Raw genomic sequence first — 16245 nt, 5'->3', positions numbered from 1 at the left:
ATTTATTTTGATATGATTTTATAGAAAAGTATTAAATGAAAAAGGAAATATATTTAACATCTTAAAAATAAAAAATATGTATTTTAAAACTAACCATATTTAATTAGTTAAAAGATTAATAGAAGATAATTTAAGTGGATTTATAACTATTTGAATGATAATATCGATTTCGCTATAATGACAGCTTGCATGTTAATATAGCTTGCAAATTGATCTAACCTCGTGATGACTACGGGAGAGAAAACAATCGAATTTAAAGGATTTGATATTTTATGGCCCATTGGACCGAGTCCTATCTCGTCAAGGATTGAAATTTTGATTTTGAATTTGTTATTAACTTTACCATTAACTTATGATAAATACTAATTAATATTTTAAGAATACTAGCTAAAAATTTAAAATTAATTTTTATTAAAAATTATTAATGTGTCTCTTTTCATAAACTCTATTGAAATTGAATTGAAAAAGTGGGCTCCTGTAAGGCTCAAACCACTGTAGAATTGCGTTCATATCAAAATCACCGGTGAATTTGGAGTCATCATGGCGAAGAACGAGGAGAGGATTGGCTTCTTCCTCCAATCAGAGAGAGACAGCACCATGTGAAATTTCAGAGCTCCACACACGTGTAAGGAAATACCACATATCACTGTTAAGCTTCAACTATTTTCATTCCCAATTGCAGTTGATAGTTCATTCAATCTCGATGGACACACTCATTGTTTACAACATTGATTGAACAAGGTAAAAACATCATTTGGCTATTCAAATTTGAACAGGATGAAATCTTCACTATTTCAAATGAATTTTAAATTGTTGAAAAAACAAGAATTCTAATTTTAATACGTCTTTATGGTAACTTTACTTGTCCTTTATCTCATTCTTCTTTTATTTTTATTTTTTTCTTCTATCAAATTACTCTCTGCATGTTTGATTTTAAGTTTAGGAATTATAAGTTTCTATCAATCTTAACGCTACACAATATAACGTGTGTGAAAAGAACATATAGTTACAAGTTCTTAACGTTAGTTTAAACACACTTTATCTGTTATATATCTTCTTCTTTTTTTTCACTTCTCTGTTTTCTTTTCACTTTTCACTAAATATATACACCCAATGAATATATATATATATATATATATATATATATATATATATATACACCAATCAGTTTTCATTTCAAATAAGTCATTACCAATATAAAAAAAAGTGTGCAGATAACGTGTTCTTAAAAAAAAAAAAAGCTGCAAGAAGTAAATCTTACTTATTTAAAATATTTTAATCTTACTTATCACATGTTATAATGTATTTTTATAGCTATAATAATTCTTGAAACACATTAAATTTTTATGTAATTTAATATAATTAAACAAAAGGTTTTGCTTTTCTTAAACTTTCTCTTCATATTTCTTTTACTTCCTTTCTCCCTTTTTATTTAATGGTGGAACTAGGTTAATTTAATTGCAATGATAAAATACAAATAGTTAATATTTATTTATTTATTTACAATTGTTTATATCGATAAAGGTTGTGAAATAAAGATTACCTAAAACAAATAGTATTTCTCTTAAGAAAAATAATATTAGTTAAGATTTCCTTAGTTAGTATTTTAAGAATTATTTTTAATGAATTAATAAATGATAATTTTTCATTAAAAATTATAAGAGAACATTAACAATATTTTATTACAAATTATTATTTTTGACTTAATTATTTATTTATATAACTTCGTATACTCTGCGAAACGAACAGAAGAACCAATTGTCGACCACTGGACTAAACCTTGACAGAAAAAATAGAACGAAGTAAGAAATGTTAATTGACAGTTATAAATTCCGACATGGGAACAGAGGTCGTTATTATGAAAATAATCTTTGGTCAGTGTTCAGTGTTCACACATAATATCAATAGTTTGCTGCTAAATAATATTGGCGGCGAAGCCACTGAACCCAAACCTAAATCCGAAGCCATAGCCACTTTGATTTGAACTTAAGAACCAAATTCTTTTGATATCAAACTTTCGCACCTAATTATTTTTCAATTTTCAATTTCCCGTTCCTCCATTCACATCGTAAGTTACTCTTCCTTTTCTAGGGCTTTTTTCTTTCTGTGATCCACTTCTGCATATATACAATGCTTGCAAATTCCAAATAAACAATTATTTTATCAAATTAAAATCATTACTCTTTGTTTCCGCTTGAGAATTTCAGTGCACAAACTCTGTATCAGTATCTCTTGGTTTTAATTGTTGATACTCTTACAGGTCGCGACTCGCGTAGAAGATGTGGTTGTGATTCGTAATTGGAGAAGTGTGGAAACAATGCGGTGGTTTCCGTTGAGTACAAGTTCAAGCTCGGAGAGGGCGAGAGAAAGTGAGAATAATAGTCGTTCTTTGGTGTATCTCAATGTATACGATCTTACTCCTATAAACAATTATCTTTACATGTTTGGTCTTGGAATTTTTCACTCCGGTATACAAGGTTTGTCTGTGTGTTCCTTATGCTTCCTTTGTTGTAATTTTGTTTGTTTATTTACTTTGAACTTGTTTCTGTTATTTTTCTTCTCTCTGCTTATCGCGCGACATCGAGTGATATCACGAAAATTAGTTACAACTTACAAGAGAATTAATTAATTTACAGTTTAGCATTGCTAAATGATGTTATGGCACAATATTTAATAATTGAAAAAAGAGAGGAATGGATAATTCATAACAAAGTTGTTATAGTCTATATATAGATGTTATATAGGAGGGAGTTATTAGTTTGGGTCCTTAATTTGAACACTGCAATTGATAAGAATCTTGAGTGAACCGGACTACAAAAGAGCTTAAAGCTTTATAAACCCCACATTAGAATCACGTACTTCCAATGTGGAACTTAAATCCCACACCTTGCAATTGGATCCTAACACTAATGGTGTAATAGATATTTTGACAATGAAATGCAAGCACTCTGCTGAGTGTTGATGTATGTACCATTTTTGGTCATGTAAGCAAGGTAAAAGCTAAAAGCTTATGACATTTGGATGTGTTTAGATAACAACTTAGTTAAGCGCTTATTCAATATTCTCTTGTTGTATAAGGGGTTTTACACCATAACTTTGATCATGAAACTTATTGGTATAAGCTAAAAAATAATTTATTTTGGTAAGTTATATGAAGAAGCTTATTAAAATAAAATGAAAAGAGGACAACACTAAGTGACCTGTACCTTCCCTTTATTTTGAGGTTTTCTGCTCGTGTTATATTATTACAGTTATCTAGAGGCTCGTTACAGCTGTTCATAACTAAAACGTGCTCTCTGGATACAGTGATTATGAATTCTATTTTGAATCTAGTGACTAAGCTGGATAGAACTATCTCCCTAGAATATTGCTAAGGCGCTTAGATGTACTGTTATGTTGTTAATGCACCAACTTATAGCTTATTGTTTTCATGAACAGTGCATGGTGTGGAATATGGCTTTGGAGCACATGAATACCCAAGTAGTGGTGTGTTTGAGGTGGAACCTAGAAGCTGCCCTGGCTTCATCTTCAGACGATCGGTGTTGGTGGGAAGCACTAATATGTCTAACTCAGAATTTCAATCTTTCATAGAGTGCCTCTCTACAAAGTATCATGGAGACACTTATCATCTGATTGCAAAAAACTGCAACCATTTTACAGATGAAGTTTGCCAGCAACTAACAGGAAATCCTATCCCTGGATGGGTAAATCGGATGGCTCGTGTAGGTGAGAATCTTTCTGTTTGCTTATTCTTGTTGTGTAAAAGTCATAATTTGGTTATTTTTAATGCTCATATGTAACATACATAGTACCACCTTCCATTCTGTTTTTGTTTTAATAAGATGCGGCCCCTGCTTGCACCAAATGCGAATTTCATATTACAATGGAAATAAATTGTATATGGGTTTGATGGGGCAAGTGATTCAAGCATGCTTATGGGCTTCGTTTTGTGAATCTGGTGACTACACATACTAATTTTGTTATCGTCTGATCATGTGTGGTTTGATCTTTTAGGTTCTTTCTGCAATTGTCTTCTGCCAGAAAGCCTTCAGGTTGCTGCAGTTAGACATCTCCCTGAACGTCTTACATTTGCTGGTAAGATTCACAGAGTATAATGTTGGTCAAATTGGTTCACAGTCAATGTTTCCTTTCAGATTGTTTTTATTGTTTGTCCAACAAAGAAAATATTTATAATGGATGGCACATAGAATATATAATATAAACCAATATCTTTTTTATACATGTTATATAACGACCATTTTAATATTTTCGGAGTAAAGTTAAATAAAAATACTCTCCATTGTGTAAACAGAAGTAAACAGGGCTTATTTCTTCCCTTGTGAAAATCATTGATGGACATTTGGACACGTCTGATATTTTGAAGCACTTTGGTTAATTATTGAACTATTTACGTTTTAATTCTTACAATGTCTGAAATAGCTATTCAGCACTACTTGTCGCGAAGTTTTTTAAGACATAAATTTTGTCTTTGCATAGTTCATTGGATCATAGAATAATGCTATCTTGTGTCTGTTCCCATCCTTGATATTACCAAAACCAAGAGAAGATCTAAATTTCAGTCATTGCAGATGATGATGGATCAGGATCCGATGTCCTTTCTGCATCTGTTGAGAGTGAAGAGGATGAGCCCAATCACCATTTGCTAACTGCACCAAATGGTGATGTTGCCTTTCTAAAGGAAAAACCAGTTAGGTTGGCGCGGGAGCACTTATGATTTTAATTGGTTTATCTTGTGTTTTTTATTCTTTCTTTGTTCTCTTGCTTGTACCCTATGTATGATCTTAGCTTTGAATGCAACAAGTCTCTCAAGTAGAATATTTAAGACTCAAAATGCATGCATTGTAGAACAAAGACGATAATCTGCTGTATATGTCCTGTACGTGTCAAAATGGACTGGTTCTCCGATAGAAGCTATTAGAAATACAAACACAAAATCTTCAGTATACTTGAAATCTGATTGAGTGATTCCTTTGCCGAAGTCCATTAGTTTCAAGAAAAGTTTTCTGTTTCGTTTTTATTAAAAATTTGTTTCTTTATTATTTCTTGTACAAATATTTAAAAATAGGAAAGTATAATAAAAATTAGATGATATTTTTGTATTTATAAATACAAATATTTTTTTGAAATCAGACGGCCTTACTTTTCTCCCCTCATGTTGCACCACTAACTGCTAAATGCCAACAATGTTGAAGTGACGGACAAAATGACAAATTCATGTAAATCTTGTATTTGCTCTTTTCATGAAAATTAAATATTATCAGCTGCGATTTGATCTTGAATCAGTTGCAAAGTGTCACGCAAAGGTGGACGCTCTAGTTTTCTTTAGTGCCGGCATCTTTCGCAAAGACAGACTCTTTCTAAGTACGTAAAAATGGGACAACTCATTTGTGAGAAACGTCATTATGACTCAAGATGAAAGACCTGTTTATTTGCAGATTGTATTGTGCTCAAAACGATCAGAGCTATTTTGTGTTCATTATAGATGACGAGTAGGTGGAATTCAACGACCTTGGATTGTTAACGTGCTTTTACGTCTTCCAGGGAAGTAAAACAGCCCCACGGATGATGCCCTATATTCTTACCATCTTTTTCTTTCATTTCTAATTTGTATACTGTTTTTTTGGGATATTATTATCTTCAGCTGATTAGTAACTCAATTCCTATCTCCTTTAGTACAAGATTTCAATTTTTGCTAAAATACACTAATAAGTCTGAAACCGTTGCCAAAAGAGAACTACTCCAAGTCAAGCAAATAAGCCAGATAAATTTAGTTAGGACAGTGAAAGATGAATGGGGGACAAAGCCCTTGCTGCAAGGCACCGAATAGGTCAACGTTGAAGTTAAGACTTTAGACTAGCCCTTGGTGTGACTTTTGAAATGTTTATTCTAGTCTTCCTTTATTAATCGATTATTCTGCCTCCACTTGTTTGCATGAGAGAAAGAAAATATGTTATAAGTATATAGATATGTTTATTTGGTTAAAAAAAATATATTTTTATGACTTATATGATTTTGATGCTTAAAAAATTCAAGATTTTCTCATTTAGTTTATTTTTTAATTTCTAAATTATTTTTCATTTTTATTTAATCCCTCTGTCGGTTATTTGGTAACTTCTTTTATTATTTGTTTACATAACATGAGTGAATATATATTATTAATAATATTATATTTTTGTTTTTCAAATAAAATTATTATTTTTAAAATTGAAATTTAAGAAACACAAAGTACAGTACAGGTATTACATCATCATTCACATCAATTCTAAAAAATAAGTAACGACTCCGTATTGCGAAAAAAAAAAAGAGAGAAAATAAGATATCAAATTAAAAAAATGAAAATTTTGGAAATCAAAAACTTCTTTAAGTTAATTTTTATAAACAAAATTTCCAAAATTTATTTTTATTTTTATTTTTCTATTTTAAATTTTAAAAAGTTGCCTCCTCCTTTGTATTCTTTCCTTAGAACCAAACAGGGGGCAAGTCTACGACTGCTTTATAACCCGAAGCTTGTTGAAGACTTCGAGAAAGCAAGTCTTTTAATTCTTTTTGCAAAATTCTTCTAAGCGGCCAAAGCTTCTTCACGTAAGCAAGATTTATTGTTTATTATTGGTCTATGTCCCACCAAATACCAATTAATGACTTGGAAAAAAAAAAAAAAAAAACTCCTCTTATATTCTTTTGTTCTGGTAGACTTGACCTTGCATCCTCTGCATTCCCAAGTGATGGCTTCATTCGCCTTTCTCTTCCCCTTCCTATTCTGTGTTTTCAGCTTCCAAAGTTCTGTTACCAATGCAATCTGCCATATATCAAAGTGTGGAGACACTGGTCCTGACATCCTCTATCCATTTCACACAAAAGGTCAGAGACAAGACTATGATACCCTTCCTAGTTTTGAGCTTCTTTGTAAAAACAATGTCACCACTATCCAGTTTCCATCATATGGGAACTTGGTAGTGAAGTCCATTTCTTATGACACCAAAAAGATTGATCTTTTTGACCCCAAGAATTGTACCCATCTTGTCTTTATGAACCTCAACCTCTCCCTTACACCGTTCCACTACTTTAATGTTCTAAAAAATTACACATACCTCAATTGCTCTACCTCCCTTCCACCTCCTTTTGTGGAGGTACCATGTTTAAGTGCTTCAAGTTATCATGTTTACACGGTTGACCCTTCACTACCTGTGCCGGGTTCATGTAAGAGACTCAAAACCGTTGGCATTCCTTTTGCATATAGCCCTTATCTCTCAGACAACAGTCTTGGTCTTGGATTAACATGGGACTTGCGTGAATCTCAAGACATCCAATCAGGAAACCAGACAAGAGATTCCCACATAGCACGTAACGCAGGTAAATAATTTAAGGACTACTTTGGTAAACAGAACAGGAAAAGAAAAAGATACAACATTAGAATTTGATTATCTTGTTTTATAATTATTGCACACAAAAGTAATAGATTAAATATCTTGTTTGATTCTAAGTCATATTTCATTTCATTGGATAAAATCAGATAAGAAAAGATGTTATATCATGTGCACCAAAATACCTTAATTTCTTTTTCTGCTTTGGCCTTGTTGGAGTTTTGGATTGGACCCTTCAACATCGGATGGGTAATTTCGACATTAAAAGTTCTGTAGATTATATTAGTAATTTTCTTTCATAATTATTTTAAGAAAAATGTTAGCGTGAATCTTAAGCAGGGCTTTAAGATATATTTTTTTTATAAAAAATATTTATTACATGTTTATGTTCTTGACTAATAAATATACTTTTTTATAATTTCAGTTTTTAACTTCTCTAACAATGTTTTAATATGCTCGCAGTTATAGGGTTCAGCATCTGGGTTTTCGTGGTGGCAATGATTATTATAAGCATAAAGGTCGGTGGGTCCACGAGGAATCGCCAAGATAAAGAAGGAAAGTTATTGCAGAAGCTGGGGGATTTCTAGCTTAGTAATAGACATTTATGAGTTCTGTGATACTTCATTGTTTTGTTCTGAATTAAGAAAAACATATTTGCTCGTTATATATTATTTTTGTTACAAGGCAAAGCTGACAAGTAGTGTTTTTGCACAAGTATAGTATAAAATCTTTTAGTTTTTATTAATCTTTATGATAAAATATTTATTTCATTAGCTTTAATCATCATGAGCTATTTTGGATGAAGTATTTATAAAATAAAAATTTAAGTAATAAAATAAATTAAACCCTTCTTATAAATTTATTTTTTTATTTTTTTAAAAATTCATTTAACTTTTTTAAAACTTGAAGATGTAATTTATTTTAAATATTTATTTAAAATAAATTATAAAATAATAAATAAAAATTAAGTAACAACTTTAATCTCTAAAATTTAAAATATAATTAATCAAAATGTAAATAAATAATAAAATAATTATAACAAAAAATACAATTCACATATTCTTTTTAATTAATTTTAATTTTAAAATGTAAATATAACAAACTGTAAAGTTGGACTCTTTCAACAAATTTCATTTCATGGCGAGTCATGTAAGAAGCTGGCGTATACTTTGGTGTTTTTGGTCATCGTCCATGTGTACTCAAAACTGGGGTAATAGGCCTTGTGGGCCGAGTCACCGGCCCTTTTTCGGCACGTGGAAGGGGCTTAAAAGCCCTAAACACAAAAAGAAAAAGGCTTAATTACTTCTTCTATTTTTTTTACACTTTAGTAATTTTTGTTATTATTTTATAAAATTAGTGAACAATTAGCATTTTAAAATAATATTATTTTAATGAATAATTTTTCTTTAGTAGAAAAATAAGTAAGTGAAATAATTAATATAATAAATAAATGATATAATAAAAAGTTAAATAATAACATTTTTATGAAATTTAGAATATCAATTATTTTCTTAATTTTGTTCAAAGCTTTAAATGTTAAAAAAAGAAAAAGAAAGGATTACAGTTTACAAAGAGGAGCAACTCCACGTTATAAAGAACCCTAAAAATTATCACCAAGTACTCGTTTAGATGCAAGTTATTGAAATGTGATTATAAAAAAAATAATATTTGATTGCTTTTAATTATATTATTTTAATTATTATAATAAATTACAATTTTTTCAATAAAAAATATAATTTCTTTTCAAAATAACTTTTAAAAGAAGCTTCTAAATATATATTATGTTACTTTATAAGCGTGCACGAATGGATTTAAAATCTTTCTAAATTGCATAGAATTAAACGTCAAATTTTAAAAATAAATTTTTTTTACTAAACTTTTATTTTGATCCTTGAAATAATTTACATTGAATATTTTAGTCCTTAAAATATTAAAAGTCTCTTCTTGACTCTCATTTCTATCAAGTATTTTAGTTTTTAAATTCGAACATCATTAATAAACATAATATGATATTGTTTTACATAATTAAAGTAGTAAATATTGAAGTTTTCTTTTGTCTCACATAAAGAACCCTAAAATTTTCTCGTAATTCAATTTTTTCAATTTAAAAATTTTATTGTTGTCAAATCAAATAAAATAACTCTGTAGATATTCTTCGTCGCTTGATTTCAACCCTCTATTACTTCTACCTCTTCTATGATGACATACAATATGAAAAGTATGTTATCGATCAATTCTACCTTATTCAAGCCGTTGTTTAACCTTAAGTTCTTGCTATGCAAGTGTTTAAGAGCTTCTCCTTAAATTAATTTTTTGTGTTTTTGACTTTTTATTTTACAATTGTTAAAAATTCCAATTTTAATAGATAATGCAAGCGATTTTCTTTGATGTGCTTGATTTTTCCTAACTTAATGAAAAAATGATTTAATCCAAGAAGCAAGTTGGGATTGGATTTGATGATGAGTTTAGATAACGCTATGTTTTTGTTCTGGTTTGTGTGCTTGATTCACAGATCTTCTTGCTTGTTAGGTCAAATCCCTAGGTTGTCCATTGTTGTTAATGCAGGTTAGTAGGCAAGTTCTTTGAATCTTGTATTAGGCAAAATGATTTGAGAAAAAAATTTAGGATTCTTTGAGAGAAAATAAAAAATTTCTATGCTTGATACTCCATCTATATAAAATGACACAATATTTATTATATCAATCTTCTCACGTATAATTTAACGTGACATATCAATATTTATAACTATTTGTTATAAGTTTAAGAACTAAAACATAGAGCCAACAAAATGGGTCGGCCTGATGGATTGGGCCAAAAAATTCGTTAAATGGACAGGTTTGAGCTATAAAAAATAAGACCCGAAATTACCTTGGGCCATTTTGGCCTGGTCCAAATAAGCTCGGTACCCAATAGAGCTTTACCCAGGTTGGCCTATGCGGGTTCGGGCAACCCGTATATATATATATATATACTGAGATTAAATTATGAGTTTTAAAGGGTTTGGAAGAGAATATATTTTAGTTTCAAAACCCTAAAATATATGTTAATGGAAAAGAGACCTTACTCTTGATGATTCTAAGCTTTCTCAAGAAGTTTCATATTCTTAAATTTTGATATTTAAATCTTTAATGAACGTTTTTAATCTTTGTGAACTTGTTTTATATTTTTGTGGACTTTTTATGTGTATGGACTTTTTGTCGTAAGAAATTTGTTTAATTATGAACTTATTTATATTTTTGTGGACTTATTGTGTGTATAAAAATAAAAAATTGGCTGTTACAAAAATAATAATAATAAAAAAAATTAGTGGCCTTTTACATTTAAAAAAAATCAAATAAATAGTCTAATATAAAAATTGAATAAAAAAAATGAGTGGTCTATTAAGCTCTTACAAAAATAGCTTAAAATGGCCTGTTACAAATACTAAAAACATCAATAAAAACAATAATCCCATAAATATAAAACAAGTTGTTTACGTTTTTATTATTGTTATAAAAACAATAAAAAAAATGACATGTTACAAAAATAAGAAAAAAAATTATTCGAGTTGCCAAGCCGGCCCGTAGCCTGCATAGGGTAAGGCTTAGGCAGTAAGAATATAAGTCCAATTTTACATTGGGCTAATTAATCCCGACCCGTTTGAGCTCGTTACCCGTATCTGTTTTGACAGCTCTACTAAAATATCTAATAAAGATGAAAGTTAGGAACTAATGTAAAATTTTTAATATTTTTTATATTAAAATATTTGTAGGTAAATATCTCAAATGTAATATTAAAGACTTAATGTCTTGCATATGTACAAATTACAATCACAGAATTTACATTGACAAGAGGAAAATAATCTTATATATACACTTTTTGCTTAATGCCTTGAAAAAAAATTGTATGTCTTGTTAAAAAAACACTAGGAATCTATTGTGCTTAATATGTCTTTTAAATATCTATGGTACAGATATGCACACCACTTCTTTTGCACTTAGGAAAAGTTAGCATCTGGAACTCTGGAAAATATTAAAGACAAAAAATAATAAAACACAAAGCTTAATTAATTAAGTTAAATAATAAGCATATGACAGATAGTTAACATGATGAAATAGATTTTGTGATACTAGTTTAGCATATGGAAGGGTCTTACCTTAACTGGGATTATAATTTATCCATGGTGCAAAGCATCCCCAATGAATAAACACACATAATATGCATAGTTATCATTATTTTTTTGTTTTGGACACTGTGGAAGATAAAAACAAATAAACCACCACTAACACATAGAGATATACAGTGTAATTAATATTAACTTGAAAATTAAAAACACATTGTATCATAGTGTTACCTGTACAGTGACTCATCTTGTTTGATGCATTTTTTTCCTAGGGGGTTGCACTTCCCTCTCTGCTCGATGCATGACAAAAGCACTAACAATGGTGCATGAAAGAAGTTAGATACATTTGAACCACTTAACATTAATCATAGTTGTTTGACATAAATGCATGCTTACTGGTGAACTTTTTGGTAACACATGGCAAGCGGACTAAGCTTCGATGTAGTAATTTGATATCGTCCTCAGAGATTTGATGATAATAGTGATTTCCTTTCTTGTTGTATGTAAAAAAATAAAGAATGTGATAAAATATTAATTTGTTCTAAAATATATAAAAGCAACAAATTGAAATTTAGTAGAAAACCTTATGCGAGAAGAGATTGAATTCAAATATATTTTCTAACTTTTTTATCTTCATTGAATAAATATGATTCTAATTCTATTACTTCCACGTTCATTACATAACTTAACCAGATCCCTCAAAATTAAGTCATAAGGTAATTAACCCTACAACATGATTCCTCTATGTTTTAAGACTAATACCTTGCGTTAAGAACAAAACTGGAACATATGTGGCTAACAACTCCAAGTCTATTCCTAGTACAAGTGATTATTAGGTGTGTGATTCAGTTCGAGTTTTCAAAAGTGTTTTCCAACAGAATTCAAAAGCCAAAGATCATAAATCGGGTGATCAAGTTGAATTAAGCATTAAAAATAGAATCACACTCAAGTAAATAAACTGAAAATCATATAAACTCATGAAGTAATTGAGTTAGGAGTTATATTGAATCCAATCCAAAAGAAATTAACCACTCATAGTGAGGGCCATAGCAAGATGCAGAATGAAATTACAATGACAAAAAATGAAGATGCGATCCTCGTTCTGAAGCAATCCTCCCCACGTCTTCCGTTGCTCCGTTTTTCCTTTTCCCCCAAAAAAGTCCCATTTTTTCTCTGATATATTATGCTTTTATTGTCTTTTTCACTTCCTAGACGTTTTTCTTTTATGGGTCTTCAAAACAAGGAAAATTCGAACATATTTTAATTTCATGGCTATAACTATGAATTCACCGTTATAGCTGTAGCTTTGGCTTGCACTAATTCTCTCACGATTGTAGCTACAGATTCACAGCTTTGGCTGTAACTCTCTAGAATCCTCCTTTTGTTGCACACTTTCATGACTGTAGCTGTGGCTTTGGGGCTATAGCCTGAATTTCAGACTTTACCAAATTTTGCACAAAAGAGAGATATTTTAAAAGAAAACACTACCACTCTTGTGACTTCAATTAGATTAATTCATCCAATTGGGAGTTAAATATACCCATAATTATTTACATTTCAACCAAAAAAATGTTTTAAATTAATGATAGAATATGAATTTCTATCACTTAACAATTCTCCCCCAACTTACTCTTTTGTTTGTCCCCAAACAAAACAAGGACAACCCCAAGCCAAGTTGCAAATTATCTCTTTATCAACAAAAAGAAAGTTCACCAATCAATTCACTTTCATAGGACCATCTTTAACTCACTTGAAGTGCTTCCAAAAATCAATCATACTTAACCACATAATTCACATGACAAGTCAAACATGAACACTACAAATCAGTGACCAAATACGATTCTCACAAGTGTATAACTCTCATGGGTGAGTGTTTCTCTCTTTTCCACTCATCATTTCTGTGAACATAAACATTGATATCATCTCTCTACTATGACTCTTGAAAAAAAAAACATTAAGGATCACAAAGACTTTTGAGGGTTATAATGGGGTCTGGCTAACAAGGAAAGACATGATTTTTCTAGTTAAACAAAGTTCCAACTCTAGAGAGCAAAATAAACATGAATAACATCAATCAACAATGTTTCATTCTCTTCAGTTTTCAACTCCAATCACATCTCTCAGCCTAATTTCTTCTTTCAAATTCCACTTTGGCCCTCACAAATTTTCTTACTTAATTAGGAGAACACCTCCCTCTTTGAAACTTTATATATATATATATATATATATAAACTCTATATTTTATTTTTTTATTATCTTTTTTACTTTAGGTGAATTCAAAATATCAGTTTCATTCTCTTACGCTCTCTAAACTCATCACTAACCCTTCACCTTTCTTCCACTTCTCCTCAATTTCTTGTGCATTTTTAGACCTAATAATTTTTGTTCTTCAATTTTGGGCATCAAAGGTAAGTCTCTTTCTATTTTTCCTCCCTTTCTTCCACTTTTCTTTTTCCTTGTTCACCATGGAAGGAACCCAAGCTTCTTTCCTCTCTTATTGTATAATGAATTCATTGAAGGAATAGATTATCTTGCCTGAGTAAGTGCATTATGATATCATTGAGTTGCTTCTTACTTCCATGTGTATACATTTTTGAACTCCAGAGTTCATGTGCTGAACCCTAACTTTGGAAAATTATCATTATGAAATTTTCATGTTTTGGGTACCTTGATGTTTGATTCTAATATGCTGGATACCGTGATTTGAGTTGTGGATACCTTGTTGTACAATTTGGTTGAAGCATAAATGAAAATGTGTTTGAAAAATACACTTCAAATATTTGCATGCAAGGTGTTTGTTAAAATGAGTGTGTGAAATTAAAGGGATGATTGCATTGAAATGATGTGGTTATTGAAACATATCATAGAAGCTTGTCATGGATGGAATGCATTTGTATAATTTCTGTGATGATTGGTTCAAATTTTGGTGATTGATGAATTGTGCATGCAAAGTGTTTGGGAAATACTTGAATGATAGATGGATTGTGATTATGGTATATCTTATGTGCATAACTTAACCGTTTAGAAGCATTATTTGCATCCCTATGCTGACCATGGTGAAAAAGGGTCACAACCCACACATAAGATATCTGCTAACAGAAAAAGGAAAGGTGTAGCTTCCACTTCTCATCCTCAATCATCAGATTCTTCTGAAGAAGAGCAACAACATACACCACCACAAAGACCTTTAACCTTACAACTCAACAGGTTCAAAAATAAACATAAGCAACAGAAATTTTTGGATCTCCAAGATAAGCAAATAATAGCTGAAAGGCCCATTCCTAACTTGACACCAATGCTAGACTTTCATGATGAGTTGGGAAGAAGCAATTGGGACAAGAATGTTGAGCCAGAATTGCAGTATAATGATACTATCATTAGGGAGTTCTATGCAAATGCTTTCTTTACTTAAATGAATTCCAAAGATAGAATCTTTAGGATTAGAGGGAAGCGAGTACCTTATGACCTAGATGCTATCAATTCCTATTTAGAGATTCAATATAACATTCCAGAGGAAGATGACTATTCCAAGATGATGCCTACTACCCTGAATGAGGACATGTTAGCAGAGTTACTTAGTATATTATGTCTTCTAGGAGGCCAGTTTTGACAAGGTACAAAAGGGCAACTGACCTCTATTCTAAAGGCTGATATGAAAACTCTGGTTCGAATGTGGCAGGTAGTCATTGTTCATAATATCACTCCTAGTGGCCATTATTCTGACATCACCAATTGTTTCTTCTCAACTCATCATGAAAGTCTAGCATTGGTATCAAGTTAGGAATAGGCCTTTCAACTATTATTTGCTTATCTTGGAGATCCAAAAATTTCTGTTGCTTATGTTTATTTTTGAACCTGTTGGGCTGTAAGGTTAAAGGTCTTTATGGTGGCGTATGTTGTTGCTTCTCTTTAGAAGAATCTGATGATTGAGGATGAGAAGTGGAAGCTACATCTTTCCTTTTTTTGTTAGCGGATATCTCATGTGTGAGTTGTGACCCTCGTGCTGCACCCCCACCTCTAGAATGAACCATCTATACCACATCATTTACAAAAGAATTTTCACCATAGTCAACATAGGGATGCAAATAATGCTTCCAAACGGTTAAGTTATACACATAAGATATACCATAATCACAATCCATCCATCATTCAAGTATTTCCCAAACACTTTGCATGCAAAATTCATCAATCACCAAAATTTGAACCAATCATCACAGAAATTATACAAATCCATGACAAGCTTTTATAATATGTTTCAATAACCACATCATTTCAATGTAATCATCCCTTTAATTTCACACACTCATTTTAACAAACACCTTGCATGCAAATATTTGAAGTGTATTTTCCAAACACGTTTTCATTTATGCTTCAACCAAATTGTACAACAATGTATCCACAACTCAAATCACGGTATCCAGCATATTAGAATCAAACATCAAGGTACCCAAAACATGAAAATTTCACAATGATAATTTTTCAAAGTTAGGGTTCAGCACATGAACCCTGGGGTTCAAAAATGTATACACATGGAAGTAGGAAGCAACTCAATGATATTATAATGTACTTACTTAGGCAAGATAATTCATTCCTTCAATGAATTTATTATACAATAAAAGAGGAAAGAAGCTTGGGTTCCTTCCATGGTGAACAATGAAAAAGAAAAGTGGAAGAAAGGGAGGAAAAAGAGAAAAGAGACGTACCTTTGATGCCCAAAATTGAAGAACAAAAATTCATAGGTCTAAAAATGTGCAAGAAATT

The 16245-nt window shown here is 30.8% G+C and overlaps 2 protein-coding genes across 3 annotated transcripts; both read left to right on the top strand.

The window, feature by feature from the left end:
- Positions 1-1747: 1747 nt before the first annotated feature.
- On the top strand, positions 1748-4965 carry LOC113869281 (deSI-like protein At4g17486). Of its 2 annotated transcripts, none has more exons than XM_027505526.1 (5): positions 1748-2068; positions 2261-2477; positions 3439-3726; positions 4015-4095; positions 4590-4965. In XM_027505526.1, the coding sequence occupies exons 2-5, from the start codon at positions 2318-2320 to the stop codon at positions 4733-4735; spliced, it is 675 nt and encodes a 224-aa protein (XP_027361327.1). In that variant the 5' UTR covers positions 1748-2068; positions 2261-2317; the 3' UTR covers positions 4736-4965. The 2 variants fall into 2 exon arrangements, with proteins under 2 accessions (XP_027361327.1, XP_027361328.1); XM_027505527.1 differs by having other exon boundaries at positions 1876-2068; positions 4568-4963.
- Positions 4966-6736: 1771 nt separating this feature from the next.
- On the top strand, positions 6737-7969 carry LOC113870223 (LEAF RUST 10 DISEASE-RESISTANCE LOCUS RECEPTOR-LIKE PROTEIN KINASE-like 1.2). The gene is made up of 2 exons (XM_027506818.1): positions 6737-7371; positions 7845-7969. Exons 1-2 carry the CDS (start codon positions 6744-6746, stop codon positions 7967-7969), a joined length of 753 nt encoding a protein of 250 aa, XP_027362619.1. The 5' UTR covers positions 6737-6743.
- Positions 7970-16245: the final 8276 nt, after the last annotated feature.

This window comes from Abrus precatorius, unplaced genomic scaffold (assembly GCF_003935025.1).
Source record: "Abrus precatorius isolate BTA unplaced genomic scaffold, Abrus_2018 Scaffold6, whole genome shotgun sequence".
NCBI classification, from domain to species: Eukaryota; Viridiplantae; Streptophyta; class Magnoliopsida; order Fabales; family Fabaceae; genus Abrus; species Abrus precatorius.
The sequence above is the reverse complement of the archived record's forward strand: the minus strand, read 5'-3'. Positions and strand labels throughout refer to the sequence as shown.

Bases quoted from the DNA above. Each gene is read 5' to 3' on its own strand.
- LOC113870223 (XM_027506818.1), top strand. From the start codon at position 6,744: ATGGCTTCATTCGCCTTTCTCTTCCCCTTCCTATTCTGTGTTTTCAGC. The intron at 7,372-7,844 runs GTAAATAATTTA...ATATGCTCGCAG, and splicing joins CCACATAGCACGTAACGCAG to TTATAGGGTTCAGCATCTGG.
- LOC113869281 (XM_027505526.1), top strand. From the start codon at position 2,318: ATGCGGTGGTTTCCGTTGAGTACAAGTTCAAGCTCGGAGAGGGCGAGA. The intron at 2,478-3,438 runs GTTTGTCTGTGT...TTTCATGAACAG, and splicing joins TTTTCACTCCGGTATACAAG to TGCATGGTGTGGAATATGGC. The intron at 4,096-4,589 runs GTAAGATTCACA...CAGTCATTGCAG, and splicing joins TGAACGTCTTACATTTGCTG to ATGATGATGGATCAGGATCC.